This window comes from Lontra canadensis, unplaced genomic scaffold, assembly GCF_010015895.1.
Source record: "Lontra canadensis isolate GAN:19392208 unplaced genomic scaffold, GSC_riverotter_1.0 scaffold110, whole genome shotgun sequence".
Lineage (NCBI taxonomy): Eukaryota > Metazoa > Chordata > Mammalia > Carnivora > Mustelidae > Lontra > Lontra canadensis.
In genome coordinates, this window is record NW_022631104.1 from 1,287,255 (window position 1) to 1,302,811 (window position 15,557).

At 61.9% G+C, this 15,557-nt stretch overlaps 1 protein-coding gene across 1 annotated transcript; it reads left to right on the forward strand.

The window, feature by feature from the left end:
• The first annotated feature begins 304 nt into the window (after window positions 1-304).
• On the forward strand, window positions 305-12,417 carry DHX33 (DEAH-box helicase 33). Its single transcript, XM_032839832.1, has 12 exons — window positions 305-578; window positions 2,586-2,746; window positions 3,519-3,746; window positions 3,911-4,081; window positions 5,866-6,051; window positions 6,627-6,738; window positions 7,738-7,897; window positions 7,993-8,081; window positions 8,680-8,807; window positions 9,165-9,368; window positions 10,891-10,977; window positions 11,825-12,417. Exons 1-12 carry the CDS (start codon window positions 326-328, stop codon window positions 12,131-12,133), a joined length of 2,088 nt encoding a protein of 695 aa, XP_032695723.1. The 5' UTR covers window positions 305-325; the 3' UTR covers window positions 12,134-12,417.
• Window positions 12,418-15,557: the final 3,140 nt, after the last annotated feature.

Here is a 15,557-nt window from a genome sequence, read left to right on the forward strand (position 1 = left end):
ACCCCGCGCAGACGGACCCGACCCCGGCCGCCCCGCACATCGCGGGTTAGGGTAGACCCCGGGGCATCCCCTCGGCGCCCGCTCCCGCCCGCGCCGCGCTTGCTCCCGACCTCCCTCTGACGCACCTGGGGCCAAGCCTCCTCTGGCCCCGCCTCGCGCTCGCCGCCGCAGGCCCCCAGTGCATGCCGGGGGTCGTAGTCTTTAGCGGAGGCCGGCGATGGCGGCCGTGAGGTCATCGGTGCGCGCCGCGGCGCCGGGCAGGAAGGGGCGCTCGCGCTTGCTGCGCGCCGCGGGGGCAGGCCTCCAGTCGCGGCGCCCGCTCGACATGCCGGAGGAGGCGGGCTTCCCGCCGGCCAAGAGGTTCCGGCAGGGCTGCGGGCCCCCCGGGGGGCGCGTGCTGATGCTGCTGACCGCGGGCGGCGGCGGCGGGCGCCGGAGGCCGCAGCCAGCGCTGGCGCAGCCCGCGGCCGGCGTCTACCCCGAGGCGGTGGAGCGGCAGCGCCGGAGCCTGCCCATCTTCGCGGCGCGGGGGCAGCTGCTGGCCCAGCTCCGGGCCCTGGACAGCGCCGTCCTCATCGGTGAGTGACCCGAGGGGCTCGGAGGAGGAGCCCCGCCGCGCCCCCGCGGCGCCCCCCAGCCCGCATGCCGTCCCGCACCTGCCCAGCAGAGGGGCGAGCCGGGGACTCCGGGGCTTGGGGGGCGGCCGGCGGGGGAGGGCGGTGCGCGCGGGGGCGAGCCTGAGGCGGGGGAGCCTGCGGCGGGGGAGTGGGCCGGCCTGACGCGAGGTCGCAGCCTCTGGGGTGGCCTGGGGATTCGGGGCAGGGGTCTCCAGCGTCCAAGTCGGGACGAGCGCCCGGAGGACCGAGCGGATGAGCCCGCAGGAGGAGGGAGACCGGGAGGGCGAGGGTCAGCGGGCTGGAGTCGCAGGAAGAAGGGGGACAGATGCAGCCGCGGGGCCCCTGCGGGAGCCGAAAACGTGTCCCTGGACTCGGGGTGGGAGGTGCTGAGTGTGCCTCCCGCTGCGCGCTCCTCCGGCGGGGCGGGGTCCGCGCGGGTCGTCACCGGGTTGCGGACCGAGTAGGCGGGCAGGGGAGGAAGGCGGTGAGAGCGGGCTTCCGCAGGAGGGAGGGAAGGGAGCGGAGGGGAAGAGCTCGGTGGAGGCCAAGGCGAAGGAAGCGAGGACGGAGAGCCGGTAGAGAGAGAGCGGAGCCGGGGGTGGGGCGTGGAAGGGCGGTGGGGTGCCTGGAAACAGAGACCAGATGCGGAGCGGGCCAGGAACAGGGGGAAGGAAGTCCTGGAGGCCCAGGGCTGGCGAAAGGAGGGGAGCATGGGTGTGACTGGGAGGAGGCTGGAGGGGAGGGAGAGGGAGGGCCCACGAGAGGACCTGAGTTCTGTGGAATAGGTGCGGGAGCTCTGCTGGGAATGGCAGTCATGGCGCCTCAGGTAGCCCCTTGGGGAAGAGGGGGACCCTGCCAGGCTGCAGAAGCGAGAGCAGGATCCGGGGTAGTGCTGGCCCGGGGCGGGGGGGCATTGGCCCCACTACAGACTCCTGTCTTCATCTGCACTGAGGGGCTGTTTTGCTTAGCCATGCCCAGGGTTGTGGTGGAAGAGCAGAAAAGCTGGGCAGAGAGACATCGATCCGCATTTGGGGTTTTGCCTGGTAGATTCAGCAGGAATGCAGCAGAATAATCAGTCTAGTCTTGATTCTTGGCTGAGTTCGGAGGATGAGCAGAGCCGGAAGTGCAAGCGCCATGGCATGTAGAGCTGTAAGGTCAGAGATGCTTAGTGGTCGCTGGAGGAGAACGATGCCCAGGTTTACCGAGTTCTTTGTTCCACTTGGGGACAGTTAGAGGAACCCCCTGAGGGTGGTGTATGCTGGATGTTCAAGTTCAGGGAAGAGACAGGTAGACTCTCCCTGCCCTCCAGGGCTTGCGGTGTTGGTGCACAGTGTGAGGTGCTCGTGCTGCAGGAGAGGTGCCCAAGGTACCAGAGATAGAGTAGGAGGCCACCAGTGCAGCCCCAAGGAGAGAGTGTGGGCTCAGACTCATCCTGTAAAGTGTGTGGGCAGACCTGGTGCCAGACCTAGTGAAGGCAGGCAGGTGTGGGCTGGGGCGGGGCCGGAAGGAAAGGACAGAATCTGGAATGGAAAGGGGGGGGCGTGGAGTGGGCATGGCTCTGGGTGTGCCGACTACAGCTCATTTATTTTTCTGAGAAGTAACCATTTTCTATAACAGTTGCTTTCCCTCCTTAAGTTTTCTATGCAGGTTACCTGTTACTGAATATTTACATTGTTTCCAGCTTTTTGCTGCCTGGAACAAAGTTGAATAGCACTAGTCCCAGTAAGAAGCTACATTTTTCTGTGCCTCTTTATTTCCTCAGAACCAATTCCTGCAAGTGGAAGTGTGCCAGGAGGCTATAAACATTTTAAAGGTGTTTCTGATACAATGTGGCCATCCGAGACCAATTCCGAGAACACTGGTCCAGTGGCACACGCAAGTGCCTATTTTCCTGGGGCTTTATCAACTTGGAGTTTGGTGAACTTTGTGTTTAATTTGCACGTAAGTGAGAGTCTTCTTCTGTCTCAGGGGAAACCGGCTCCGGGAAGACGACGCAGCTCCCACAGTACCTCTACGAAGGGGGGTTCGGCCGCCAGGGCGTCATCGCTGTAACCCAGCCGCGCAGAGTGGCTGCCATCTCTCTGGCCACTAGAGTCTCCGATGAGAAGAGAACTGAGCTCGGGAAGCTGGTACCTCACCTCCTTCTCTGCTGACAGCCCGCCCGCATGGCGCTTCTCTGAGCCGGGCTCCGGGATGCCGGGAGGCTCTCTCTTCCCCAGCTCGCTCAGGCCTGAGCCTGTCATTCGTTCCTCCGACGTCACCTGTCTGTGCGTTTGCTTTGTGTTCAGGGTCTGTCGGCAAGTCGGATGAATTAGTTGCTTTCCGCGAGTGTTCTTGAGGCTTCAGTAACCTCTGTGAAACCTCTGTGTGTCTGAGAGATCGTAAGCATTTCTTTAGCTTACAGTGCGCGCGGAGATCGAGCCCCAGACCTGTGGGTACGGCAGCTTCGTGCACGTTTGCGCACTTCGCTTTAAAACATCTTACCTTTTCTTGTCTGTCCGGAGCGTCACCTTAAGTTTCTCAGCAGCTGGGGTGAGAGTCTAGTTTCAGATTATTTTTTTTTAAAGATTTTATTTATCTGACAGAGACAGCAAAAGAAGGAACACAGCAGGGGGAGTGGGAGAGGGAGAAGCAGGCTCCCCGCTAGGCAGGGAGTGGGACGAGGAGCTCCATCCTGGAATGTGGGGTCATGACCTGAGCAGAAGGTGGAGGGCTAACGGCTGAGCCCCCAGCGCCCCGAGTTTTAGTGGTGTTCATGATTGCAGTTAAAGGGACCCGTCCACTGCCTGTCTGTGCCCGAGGGCATGGGGCCGATCCCCAGGAGGGCACACGTGTCTGGGGGTGCTGGGCACCTAGCCGCTGCTCAGCCGGGGCCCACTGAGCCCGTGGTTCCTCGTGCAGGTGGGCTACACCGTGCGCTTCGACGATGTCAGCTCAGAAGACACCCGGATCAAGTTCCTGACAGACGGCATGCTTCTGCGGGAAGCGATCTCCGACTCTCTGCTGCGCCAGTACAGCTGTGTGGTCTTGGACGAGGCCCACGAGCGGACGGTCCACACTGATGTGCTCTTCGGGGTGGTGAAGACCGCCCAGAAGAGGAGAAAGGAACTGGGGAAGCCGCCTCTCAAAGTAGGTGTGGCTCATGTCTGGGAGAGGGAGAGGCCTGTGTTCCCGGTGGCTGCCCGCCCTGCTTGGAACAGGGGTCGGTCACCAGGGGTACGCGGGGCGGGAAGGGGCACCCATGGGACGGGTGGGCGTGGCTTGGCCCTCGCGCTCTTCCCTCCCGTGCGCAGGTGGTTGTCATGTCTGCCACCATGGACGTGGACCTGTTCTCGAAGTACTTCGACGGGGCGCCAGTGCTCTACCTGGAGGGTCGGCAGCATCCCATCCAGGTGCTCTACACCAAGCAGCCGCAGCAGGATTACCTGCACGCAGCGCTCGTCTCCGTCTTCCAGATCCACCAGGTACAGCCGCGCACCCGCACAGGTGGGGCTCAGCTCACCGTCGGGGGTGCGCTCCCCGCGAGAGGAAACGCTGCCGTCCTGGGTGCTCTGGGAGCTGGGCCCTTGCCAAGGGTCGCCCTGTCCCGCTGCTGCTTTCTTGCGGCGTCTCACATCCGCTCTAAAGGGGAAAACCACTTGGCTCTGATCGGCCTCGCGCCCCGCAGCGCTGCCCCCCAAGGAAGGCATGTGGGCCGCTCCGGCCTCGCTGTGGGAGAAGCTGCTGTCCTCCCAGTAAGGGTGGTCCTTTAGAGCTCTTCGCTTCTTCAGAAAAACTCAATTACAGAAGCATTTCAAAATCTTCTCCTTTACTTAAGTTAGAATGATTAAATTCCCTCGTTTTGGTTCCCCTCATAAAATTGACTATTCGTACCTTCCCGTTAACTTTCTGAAAAAATCCAGAGGCAAATCTTTTAAAAACAACTTTTATTTTAATCTGAGTGGTGCGTGTGTAAAGTCAAAAAGGGCAGTAGTTCTAAGAGGGTCATAAGAAACAGCAGCTGGGGTTGTGGGTGGCTGGTCCCCTGAGGCCTCTGGATCTCGATGTCCGCTCAGGTCGTGATCTCGCGGTCAGGAGCTCCGCCCCCTGGAGGTGGCGGGTTCCTGTCAGCCGGGAGTCTGCTTGAGAGTCTCTCTCTCTGCCTACCCCTCTCCTGCATGGCGCTGTGCACACACATTCTCTCTGTACCTCTCAAATCAGTCAGTCGGTCTAAAAAAACAAGCCACCCAGCAGCTGCTTTTACTTCCCCGGTTCAGATCCCATTGTTTCAGGGGACCTGGTGGCTCTCTTAGCTGTTTCCTCTGGATTCGGTGTTTCCAGCAGTACCGGCCTACACTGCGGGTCTTGGAGCTGCTGGTTCCCCCCAGGCAGATAGGCTACACCCTTAGCCTCCCTGGCCTCCTGCTCCCCACACCTCTCAGCATAGACGCGTCTCATGGTTTTCAGGCCAGTGGGGGGCATTACAGCATCATGACCCGTTGCCAGCAGGGCCTGTCCTGATGCCTCCTTCCTTATGTGACATAGTTATACGAGTTTTCTGCATTCCCGTGGCTCATTTCCTCCCAGGTGTTCCAGCATCTATGGTCTGTCTGCCTGTTGTCAGTATCTTTCCTGCGTTGGCATGCCGTCCGCTTCCCCCGGAGCGCCTTATGCTGCCTTTCCACAGGGTGGGCAGCTCCCGAGCCTTGGCGCCACTGTGTGGACGGGTCCCGTGCCTCCGCGCTGAAATCCATTCTGGCCGGTTAGAGGAGGGCAGGCTGTCGGGTTCCCCCTCCCGTGACCCACCCCTACCTCACAGCCGAGTCCCGGGCCTTCCTGTCTTCTCCAGGGAGTGGGACCGGGTCTTGTCCCTAGAGACCCTTCAGACCTTGCCCAAGCTGGAGCACCCTTGGCCCAGTCCTTCCGTCTCCCATCTCTCGTCGCTCGTCTCTCAACACGGGTCCAAGCTTTTTCTCTGCCACGGTGTCTTGCTCTGGGCGCACCGCCTCCCTGTGCGTAGAGGGAGGGACAGGCCCACGTGGGCCACAGATACACTAGAGGTGGGCCTGGATTTAACCGTAGCTCACTCGGGTGACCGCTCCAGGCGCCTTCGGCGGGGGCGTGCTCCCCAAGGACACACCCGAGTGTGGCCCACGCGCTTCTCCACAGTGAAGAAAACCCATCCGGGAAGCTCGCTGGTGACCGCTCTCTGTTGCCGCAGCCGGAGCTCTGGCAGGCACCTCCTGAGGCTGCGCTTCCCCTCCTGCAGGAGGCGCCTCCTTCCCAGGACATCCTGGTGTTCCTCACGGGGCAGGAGGAGATCGAAGCCATGAGCAAGACCTGCCGAGACATCGCGAAGCACCTCCCGGACGGCTGCCCCCCCGTGCTGGTCCTTCCTCTGTACGCCTCCCTGCCCTATGCCCAGCAGCTCCGCGTCTTCCAGGCGGCCCCGAAGGTGAGCGCGCACCCCGCCTATGTGGCCCTGCCCCTGGGCACCTGTGGGGCGGGGTGCTCGGGTACCAGATGTGTGACCCGCCAAGCCGCGGGACTGGAAGACCCAGGCCAGACGGGCCTCCCGGGCCTGGTAAGAACGGGGGGAGCGGGGAGACCGCGGCGGGTGGGGTGGGCACAGGCGGTAGGTGACTGGCGCACGAGGGGCTCTCCCCAGTCCGACCTAGACCAGCTGCCTGCGCCGGCCGCACCGCGTATCACAAGCATTGGCCGCCCTCTGCTGAGCTGGCAGCATGGGGTGGTCCAGTCGTGTCGACACGGAGGCCCCGAGAAGCGGAGAGACGGTGCTCAGGCAGCGGCCGGTGGGACCAGGCATCTAGCCACACCTGCCGGTTCCCTGCATCTCATCCTCTCAAATAAGCTTTAAGGACGGGAACCTCCCCGCTCAGTGTGAGGAATTCCCATCAGTGACGCGATCCTTGTTTCTGGCGTGCACGTGGGCTGTGGGAGCTCCTGGTGGGCACTGTGCTGTGAAACCTGAGTCGTGTGTGTCACTTTCCGGTTTCTTCCTCCCTGCAGGGCTGTCGCAAAGTCATCCTTTCAACCAACATCGCTGAGACGTCCATAACCATCACGGGGATAAAGCACGTGGTCGACACAGGCATGGTGAAGGCAAAGACGTATAATCCTGGTGAGGATGGCGCCCACGAACCCCTCTTTTCCCCACAGCCTCTCCCAGCAAGCGCTTCCTGCTCAGACTCGCTGTGACCAGGGTGGCACCAGCCCCGCAGGTGACATGGGCCAAAAGCAGGCGTGTCCAGGAAGGGGACTGGCAGCAAGAGCCAGGGGCCAGGTGGGGCAGGCCGGGGCCCAGGCTTCGCCAGCTTGAGGACGGGCCTGAGACTCCTGAGCAGCTGGGTGAGGGGGCTGTGCGGCCAGGGACCCCTGACACAGGGCAGGAGCTTTGTTGGAATGGACATTCGAGCTCCAGGCGTCCCAGGAAGGAGACCGCCCAGGCTGGGGTGAGGGTCCGCTGTCCCTGAGGGTGTGCACTGGGAGCTTGCTGGATGCTCCGGTCCTCCCGTCTGCTTTCTGCCCGGCTTGGTGCTATGGAGAATCAGAGGCAGCGGGGATGTCTGAGGACAGCGCAACACCAAGCATCCGAGGGTGCGGACTCGGAGGTAGCGTGTGGAAGGACTTGTCCCCTCGGGCCTGGTGCAGAGGACACCTTTATCCAGGACCCACACGACTCCTGGACGTGACTCCATCACACCACCTCAAGATCCTCTGACAGCGGAGCCGGGAGGGCCGTGCAGGCCGGGCCCCTGACATCTCCTTTCCGAGGCAGTGACCGCTGGCCAGCTACCCTAGTTTCCTGAAGGTGGGGTTTGGGCATTGAAAAGCCTGGTGGCCTGGGACCCAGCAGACCGGCGCAGCTCTGGCCCTGTGGTCTCGGCGGGGACCTGTGGCCCCGGGCATGCGGGCTTTCTGATGTTCCAAAGATTCATACCCCGCGGTTTCAGTGTGGGGTGCACCGCTCTGTGCTTTCCCACACGGCCTCGGGGTTCCCGGACTTGCGTGCTGCAGGAAGACTCACTGGGGCTCTGAGGAGCGCTGCTTTGTGCCCGTGCCGGTGAGCCCATGTGATCCTTTGTGGGGCGAGGCCTCATGCGGGCCATTCTCCCCGCAGACAGTGGCCTGGAGGTGCTCGCCGTGCAGCGTGTGTCCAAGGCCCAGGCATGGCAGCGCACGGGCCGGGCCGGCAGGGAGGGCAGTGGCGTCTGCTACCGGCTCTACACGGAGGACGAGTTTGAGAAGTTTGAGAAGATGACCGTGCCGGAGATCCAGAGGTGGGCACCCCCGCACCCCCGCCGCCCCTGCCGCCCCGCGGACCCAGCCGGGGGACCTGGAGCCGGTGCGGCAGCTGCGCGTCTGCTCCTCGCAGGTGCAACCTGGCCAGCGTGCTGCTGCAGCTCCTCGCCATGAAGGTCCCCGACGTGCTCACCTTCGACTTCATGTCCAAGCCCTCTCCGGGTAGGTGGGGTCTTCATGCAGGGCCAGGGCCGCGGGAGGACGGGACCCGCAAATGGCTGGGCTCTCCGAAGCGCGTCTGGGGGCTGCCTCCTCTTTCATTTCATTTTATGCATAAGTGTGGCTGTCGGGGGCCAGAGGACCTCCAGGGTGGGGTTCTGTGCCCATAGCGCCTCCTGTGCCAGAGCTGTCACTTCCCGTCAGGCCTCGGGGGTCATTTCCTCTGTGTTACGTCTTGAGAAGCGCAGCTTTATCTTTCAGCAGGTGACGTGGGGCCAGGGTTGGAAATACAGGCCGTATGAAGGAGACAGTAGAAATGTTTCTCAGCTGGGCCTCGCACGGCTTCTGTTCCACTGCCGTGCGTCTCTGTTTCTGGCGACGTGGGTCCTGGTGGCGCCACGAGTGTGGGTGTGCGCAGGTTTCGTGTGTGTGACGCAGCGGGGTCACAGGACGTTGCCGGACATCACAGGATGTGGATGGAGCTGAAGACGGGAGTGTCCCTGGCCGCTGCACCCTGAGGACCGGGGTTGGATGCCGGGCCCTCGGCTCCCGAAGCAGAGAGTGGCTGCAGCTGCGTCCTTCTCTCCCGGTTTTCCTGCAGATCACGTTCAGGCCGCGGTTGCCCAGCTGGACCTGTTAGGTGCTCTCGAACAGAAGGACGGCCAGCTCACCCTGACTCCGGTGGGGAGAAAGATGGCCGCTTTCCCTTTAGACCCCAAATTCGCCAAAGTAAGTCACTCCTTCCACTCAGTGCCCCTTCTCTCCGACACGGCTTATGCGGCGGTCACCTGCGCCCCCGGTGCCCTGGCTTCCACCTTCGCTGTTGCCTCGGAGCAGCTGTGGCCCTGCTTTGCGTCTGACGCGTGCTGGTGTCCGGTGTGGGAGTCAGAGTCACGCAGTCAGGAGCCCTCCTCGAGTACTGTGGGAGCCTGCGGGCGGGTCATCGGGTTCCAGAGAGCAGGCGGTGGTGGCTGGGGAGGCACCTGGCCTCCGAGGTCGCAGTGGGGCTGCCGCACGGGCAGTGTGGACGGACTGTGCTCAGCAGGGAGAAGTCTCAGGGTGCACAGTTGTAATTCCTGTTTGCAGACCCTCCTCCTGTCCCCCAAGTTCCACTGCACCGAGGAGATCCTGACTGTCGTCTCCCTCCTGTCGGTGGACAGCGTTCTGTACGACCCTCCCTCCCGGCGGGACGAGGTGCAGGCCGTCCGTAGGAAGTTCGTGTCCAGCGAGGGGGACCATATCACGCTGCTCAACATCTACCGGGCCTTCAAGAACCTGGGCGGAAGTAAGGTGGGTCTCAGCCGGGGCCTTCTCTCCCGCAGCGCCTCCTCCCACATGTCTGAGATTGGCACTCGCCTGCCCAGCCAGTGGAACATCCCGAGCCCCAGTCAGTGTGCCCAGGCCTCACTGGGGAGACCCGCAGCTCCGGCCTCCGCCCCGCCCGTGCCCCGCTCCTCCTCACTGGGCAGGGGCCCTGTGCGTGGGGTGGCCCGGCTTCTCTGCTACAAATGAGCTCCCCCCGCCCCGCCGGCCTGTCTGCACGGTAGCGTGCGCCTGGAGGGTATTGCGGTTCCTCAGACCCGAATGGGAACAGCATTCTAGAGCCCCGTGTCTGAAGGCAGAGCCATCTGTGAGCCCTGCCGCAAGCCAGAGCAGCAGACGGGGAAGCAGCTGTGGTCATTGATTCGCGCGGAGGTGTCTTTCCGGGCTCCCAGATCCGGAAGGCAGCCTGCCTGAGGCTGCCCTGGTACCCTGGTCCCTGCTGCGAACAGGTGCGCGAGATAAATGCAGCCGAACCCGGGCAGCTCCTGTGGCGGCTTGAGGCCAGGGTGCCCGGCGCGGCTCCCGGGTCGGCTCCCGGGTCAGCACGGCTCCAGGGGGTCTGCACACCTCCCGGGGATCAGCGCAGCTCGGGCATCCACGCCGCTCCGGGCCGGGGGCTGAGTGGGCCCCTCTGCGGGGCTCCCTGCAGAACAGAACACCCCCCGAGTGCTGCTCTTGCTTCCCCCCTTTTCCGTAGAAGCGAAAATGCTGTTGTGCGTCATGAGGTCAGCGGAAACAAGTATAAAATAGTTGTTTGCGGCAAGTGCGATGGCGAGACGCGGGCGTCACGAATACCCCGCGGGGTCTCGCGTCCGTGAAACCCGCCCGGCGTGTGCGCCTCAACTCTGCATCGTGCAGTCGGGTCTCAGAAGGAAACAAGCTGCCGCCCGGGTTGGGTGGTGGCCAGCGTCCTGCTTCGTCCGCCTCGGCTTGTTCGAGGACATAGGACGCTGTGCGTCCGGCGAAAGCGCGGCCTGCGGGTGGGCGGCCCGTCTCGTGTGGGCCGCCGCATGCCGGACTCTGGCCCGGTGCGCAGTGGCTTCCCAGCCACCCCGGCTAGGGCAGGTTCCCACTCCCACCGTCCGACGCTCAGATGCTGCGTTCTCGCTGAGCCGGTGCACCTCTCAGCTGGTTTAAGCCGCCGTCCGGGAGCGCTCCTGAGGCTGGGCTCCCCCGACCTGTACCGGACGCTCGAAGCCCGTGTCTGCGGGGCGGCTGTTCGCATCCTTGTCCTTTGTCCTGCCGACTTGCTGGTCATTGTCTCGTCGCCACGTAGGAGTTTTTTAAATGCATTCTGGGGTCATAAATCCAGGACATGAGGGAATTTTCGTCTGTGTCCCCTTACGGTTCATGCTTTCTGACAGAAAGCTGTTTCCCTCTATTTATTTTTGGCGACTGATGTCTTGTTTCCGAATTCAGTTCTCAAAGTTCTCTTACTTCTTTCCTCTGTGCAAGTGACGGGTGTGTTGACCCTTTCTTTCCCACTCAGGACTGGTGCAGAGAGAACTTCGTCAACAGCAAGAACATGGCGCTGGTGGCTGAGGTCCGAGCACAGCTGAGGGACATCTGCTTGAAGGTACCTGTCCTGCGCGTCGGGGAGCGCCCCCGTGCCCCTCATCCAAAGTCCTTGCCTCTCCGCTGTCGGGTTTCAGGCTCACCTGACGGTCGCTGAGACTGGAGCCTACATACCTATGTAGTTTCTTCCAAACCACGGCCAGTGGAAGGAGAGAGCAGCAGTTAGTGGCAGGACTGGGGGACTCCTCAGAGGCGGTAACAGCTGAGATGAAGAGGGTCCCCCTCAGGCGGGGATCAGCAGATTGCAGAAACCAAAACCCCTGGAGGCGTCTTAAAGGGAGAAGTGGGGAGAGAGGTTTCTCTGGGAGGCTGTGGACAGGAAATGGTTGAACCCCACAGGGACAGGTCAGAGATGGGGGCAGGTCCTCTCTGGCCGCCCTGTGAGTGCCTCTCCCGCTTCCCACCTTCTGCCTCCGCGGTGATTGCTGTCCCAGGCCTCTCCCCTCAGGGGAGCCGCAGACCGTGGTCAGATGGCGGGGTCAGGCGGTGTCCACCAGCGGCCTGCTTGGCTGGTGCCCCCGGGGGTGCAGCTGAGGGGCGGGATCTTCTGGAACTGGTGCTGGGGGGACGACTGCAAGAGGCAGACAGGGGAGGCTCGGGGAGGTGCTTGCTGGAGGGGCGCTCCAGAGCAGGAAGGGTAATTTGGCTGCAGTGGGAGTGCGGGAAAGGCCCTTCCCTGAGGGCCACAGCTGGCCATCCATCCCCCTCCCCGGCCCGAGTGCATCTGCACCCCTGCGGCCCCACCAACGGCCTCCTGCAGCAGCAGCGCCCGCTAGGCCGGGCTGGCGCTGGGGCTGCGTCTGAGCCTGACCAGGGCTGGTGTCTGGCGCCCACTTCTCCCGCCGCAGATGTCCATGCCAATGGTGTCCTCCCGCGGGGACGGGGAGAGCATCCGCCGGTGCCTGGCACACAGCCTGTTCATGAGCACCGCCGAGCTGCAGCCCGATGGCACGTACGTCACCACGGACAGCCGGCAGCCGGTGGCCATCCACCCCTCGTCCGTGCTTTTCCACTGTCGGCCGGCCTGCGTCGTGTACACGGAGCTGCTGCACACCAGCCGCTGCTACATGCGTGACGTGTGCGTCGTGGATGCTGACTGGCTGCACGAGGCCGCCCCTGACTACTTCCGGAGGAAGCTGCGGGCCGCCCGCGACTGAGCCCACTGCCCCTGACTGCAGAGCGCCCGACCCCCAGCCCGGAGCGCAGAGCCCGGTCCCAGCAGGGTTCCCCGCCTGCCACGTGGGGGCGCAGGGATGGCCCTTGCAGGGTCTGGCTCAGGTGGCTTCAGCGGGTGCGTGACTGGGACACGCAGGCTGTCCCGCCCCGTGTGCTGCTCTCTAACGTGAGACTCCCCAAGTCCTTGTGATGGGGCCAGGTTTCCCGGGAGAGGACTCCGGGGTCGCAGAGCTCAGCTGTCCCTGGATGTGTCCTAAGGTCTGTAGAAGTTGGAGGAGGGACGTACTGTCTTCTCTTCCCTTCTGAACTGCATACCCCAGGGTGCCAGCCTCCTCGTCGCCGCCTCCAAGCACGAGGGGACTGTCGAGCATGGCCACTGGCCGCTGTTCCCCCCAGCTGGGCACGTGTGACCCCACGGGCGCGAGGACCGGCCAAGTCTGTCCCGGTGGGGCCTAGGCAGAGAGCTGTTGGGGTGGCTGAAGGGGGAGGGCCCGTGAGGACCCGGCCACACCTGGGGTCCTGTCTGCTGCCCCTGGGCTTGTGCTGTCCCATCTCATTCGTCGTCTCTCTGCTTCCTTCTTCGTGGGGACAAGGGGACACAGCCTGGCTTCCTGCGTGAGCCGGCCCCCGCCATTGGGCCACAGTTTGCACGTCTGTGGGAGTCCCAGAGTCTCCCGTCTCTTCCCGGCCTCCTGTTCTGGGAAGGGGAGAGACACCAAAGGTTCTTATTCACTGTTTGACCACCAAAAGCAAGTCAGCTTTTTCAGAGTGTTTGCCGTAAGAGAAGCTGACTTAGCATTTGTTTTGGGCTTTGTGGTCAGAACCCCGGTGTACAGCGTCTCCGTCATTCCTTACCAAGTGGACCATGGGGTTCCGAGGAAGGGGGCCGCACTGCCTGACACTGCGTAGGGACCGCGGGCGGTCTCTGCTCCGGGGTGCGGGCTCGACCTCCCCAACGTCCCTGCGGTCTATCCCGCTAATGCGCCGCATGTGGCCGGAGCACCCCCAGCGACTGGCCAGGGCCGCGGGGTCCCAGATACCTGTCTTCCCGCATTCTCAGACTTTCAGCTGGCTCTTCTGCAGACCACCTCGTTGTTTATAGTTGCTGCCTTTCTGACGAGTTTTTCAGAAAAATTTTTAAGTGTATTTTTTTCACTTCTTAATAGAGGCCTAGGACGTTCAAGCTGACTGGGGAAAAGAATACATTGTATTTTTAATAAAATGGGAATCGTGCTGTTAAGAGTGGGGAGTGGTTGGTGATGTGCCGGCACGTTCTCTGGGCTTCCTTGGGCGAGGGCAGTGCGTGTCCTGCTCAGAGTGGGAGCACGGGGCACAGAGCTGCCAGCAGCTTTCGTGTTTCTCTACAGAAAGAAGTTAGTTGCTGCAACATTCTGGCAGAGTTTTGATACAGTAGTTTTTTTTTACTGGACTTTTGAAAAAGTTCATTTTTAACCTAGCTGCTCAGGGAGTGAAGCAGGTTGGAAACCCTGTTCTGACCATGAATCACCACAAGAAAATAAAGTGCTGCTTGCATCGACCTGTGGCGGACACTGCGCTTTCTCTTAAGAAACTTTCTTAAAAGTTCCACGTTTCGTGGTGACGTTGCTTCGCGGTCCGTGAGAGACCTCCAAGGCCAGCTGCCTGTTCTCCAGCCTGGGCCCACTCAGGGTGAATCACCACGTCCCATGAGCAGCTTTGTGGAGGGAGATGCCCTCCCCGGAGGCCAGCCAGCAGGGCAGCACAGAGCCACCGCGAGGGACAAGCCACCAGCATCCAGTCCCCGATAAGGGCCTGTCTTCGGGGGGCATCTCCGCAGGCGGCTGGGGCGGGCAGGATGCGGCCCAATTCTCCTCCCAGAGACGTTAGTCTGTGAGCATGGGACACACTGACGGGAAGCAAGGGTTTTATAGTCTGATGGGAACATTAAGCTTGTAGGAGAAAACCCCACCTTTGTTTAGGTTTCCTTGTATTCTGAAGGCCTGTTCTTGCTGGCAGGGCTGGCTGCGGGGAGACCACTGGCCCTGTGTATAGTGTCACACTCCAGCCAGACCGCGGGCTCCATTAAAGATCAGTCTCGCATGCCGCGTGTGTGGCTCTCTTTTCCCGGGTGCATAGAAGGTATTTCAGTATTCGTCTGATCTCGGCCACCATTTGGGAGGACTGACTTTCTTCACAGGATCACGGGCTCTCGGAACACTAGAACCTGACCAGGAGGGCTGGGAACGGGGGAGTTCTCAGGCTGACTCCCTGGGGGAGAGATCAGGGTGGGAAAAGGATGCCCTCCAAACAGAGAGAGAGAGGCAGGGATGTACCAGTGCCTGTGCACTGAAAGGTCACCTTTCTTCTTGTGTGTCTAATTAGCATGTTAAATGTCCACCCCAAGGGATTTTCAGTGTTATAATGTGAGAAGGTCATTGAAAGGCCCACGCTGGGGTGCACTGTGGCTCCCACCTTGGCGCAGACTGGTTTGTTGCAGTCTTACTCATAAAGGGGTGTTTTGTCTGGGCAGGTAGAGGTGGATGTGAGGTTGTGCAGTGCAGGCGGGAGATCAAAAAAAACGGCCTTTCCTCGCATCCTGTGTTATGTTAATGAATCTTGTGCAACTCCCAGGGCAAAGAATTGTAGTCTTGAAGCAAGGTGCCAGTGGCCCACTGCAGAGGCAGTGTAAATGGGGTGGGCTCTGGGGCTCATTGACTGCTTTTGAAACAGCCCAAGAGTTTTACTACGATTTTTTTTTTAATTTTTTTTTAAACTTCAGTTATTTGACAGAAAGCACAAGCTGGCAGAGTAGCAGGCAGAGGGAAAGGGAGAAGCGGGCTCCCTGCTCAGAGCCCAACATGGGGCTGGATCCCAGGACCCCGTGATCATGACCCAAGCCAAAGGCAGACGCTTAACCTACTGAGCCCCCCAGTCCTCCCTTTCTTATTTCTGATGTGGCTTAGTTTCTGCTTCCCCTTTGTTACCTTGAGTCCTTGACTACTGAGGCTTTTTGCAACTCTGCCATTCTGACGCAGCCTGGTTCTGCCAGAAGCTGCTGCGGGGAGTAAGGTGTAGGTCATTGAGCATAGCTTGGGGGCCTGAAGTGACCTCGCTGGTGTCTCGAAAGCTCTCTTTTTCTGGGCCCTTCACTGCTGCTCCCAGCCTCCTGGCCCCAGAGCAATGCCAGGGCTTTGGAACTGGGTGCATGCTGGGAAGCGTGTTTGTGCATAGGGTGGAGGGGGACGGAGGTACACGTCCGGATGGAGTGCACGCAGTGGGGTTTTCTCACGCTGGGGGAGGGTTGTGCACGCAAGGGGTGTGTGAACGCTGGGGGAGGGTTGCGCACGTGGCGGCGGGGTGCACGCCGGGGGAGGGTTGTGCATAACGCCGCGGGATGCACGCAGAGGCGGGTGCACACTGGGCCGG

Excerpts from the sequence above, each read along its gene's own strand:
- DHX33 (XM_032839832.1), top strand. The coding sequence starts at position 326 with ATGCCGGAGGAGGCGGGCTTCCCGCCGGCCAAGAGGTTCCGGCAGGGC. Across the intron at positions 3,747-3,910 it reads TGGGGAAGCCGCCTCTCAAA|GTGGTTGTCATGTCTGCCAC; the intron begins GTAGGTGTGGCT and ends TCCCGTGCGCAG. Across the intron at positions 10,978-11,824 it reads TGAGGGACATCTGCTTGAAG|ATGTCCATGCCAATGGTGTC; the intron begins GTACCTGTCCTG and ends CTCCCGCCGCAG.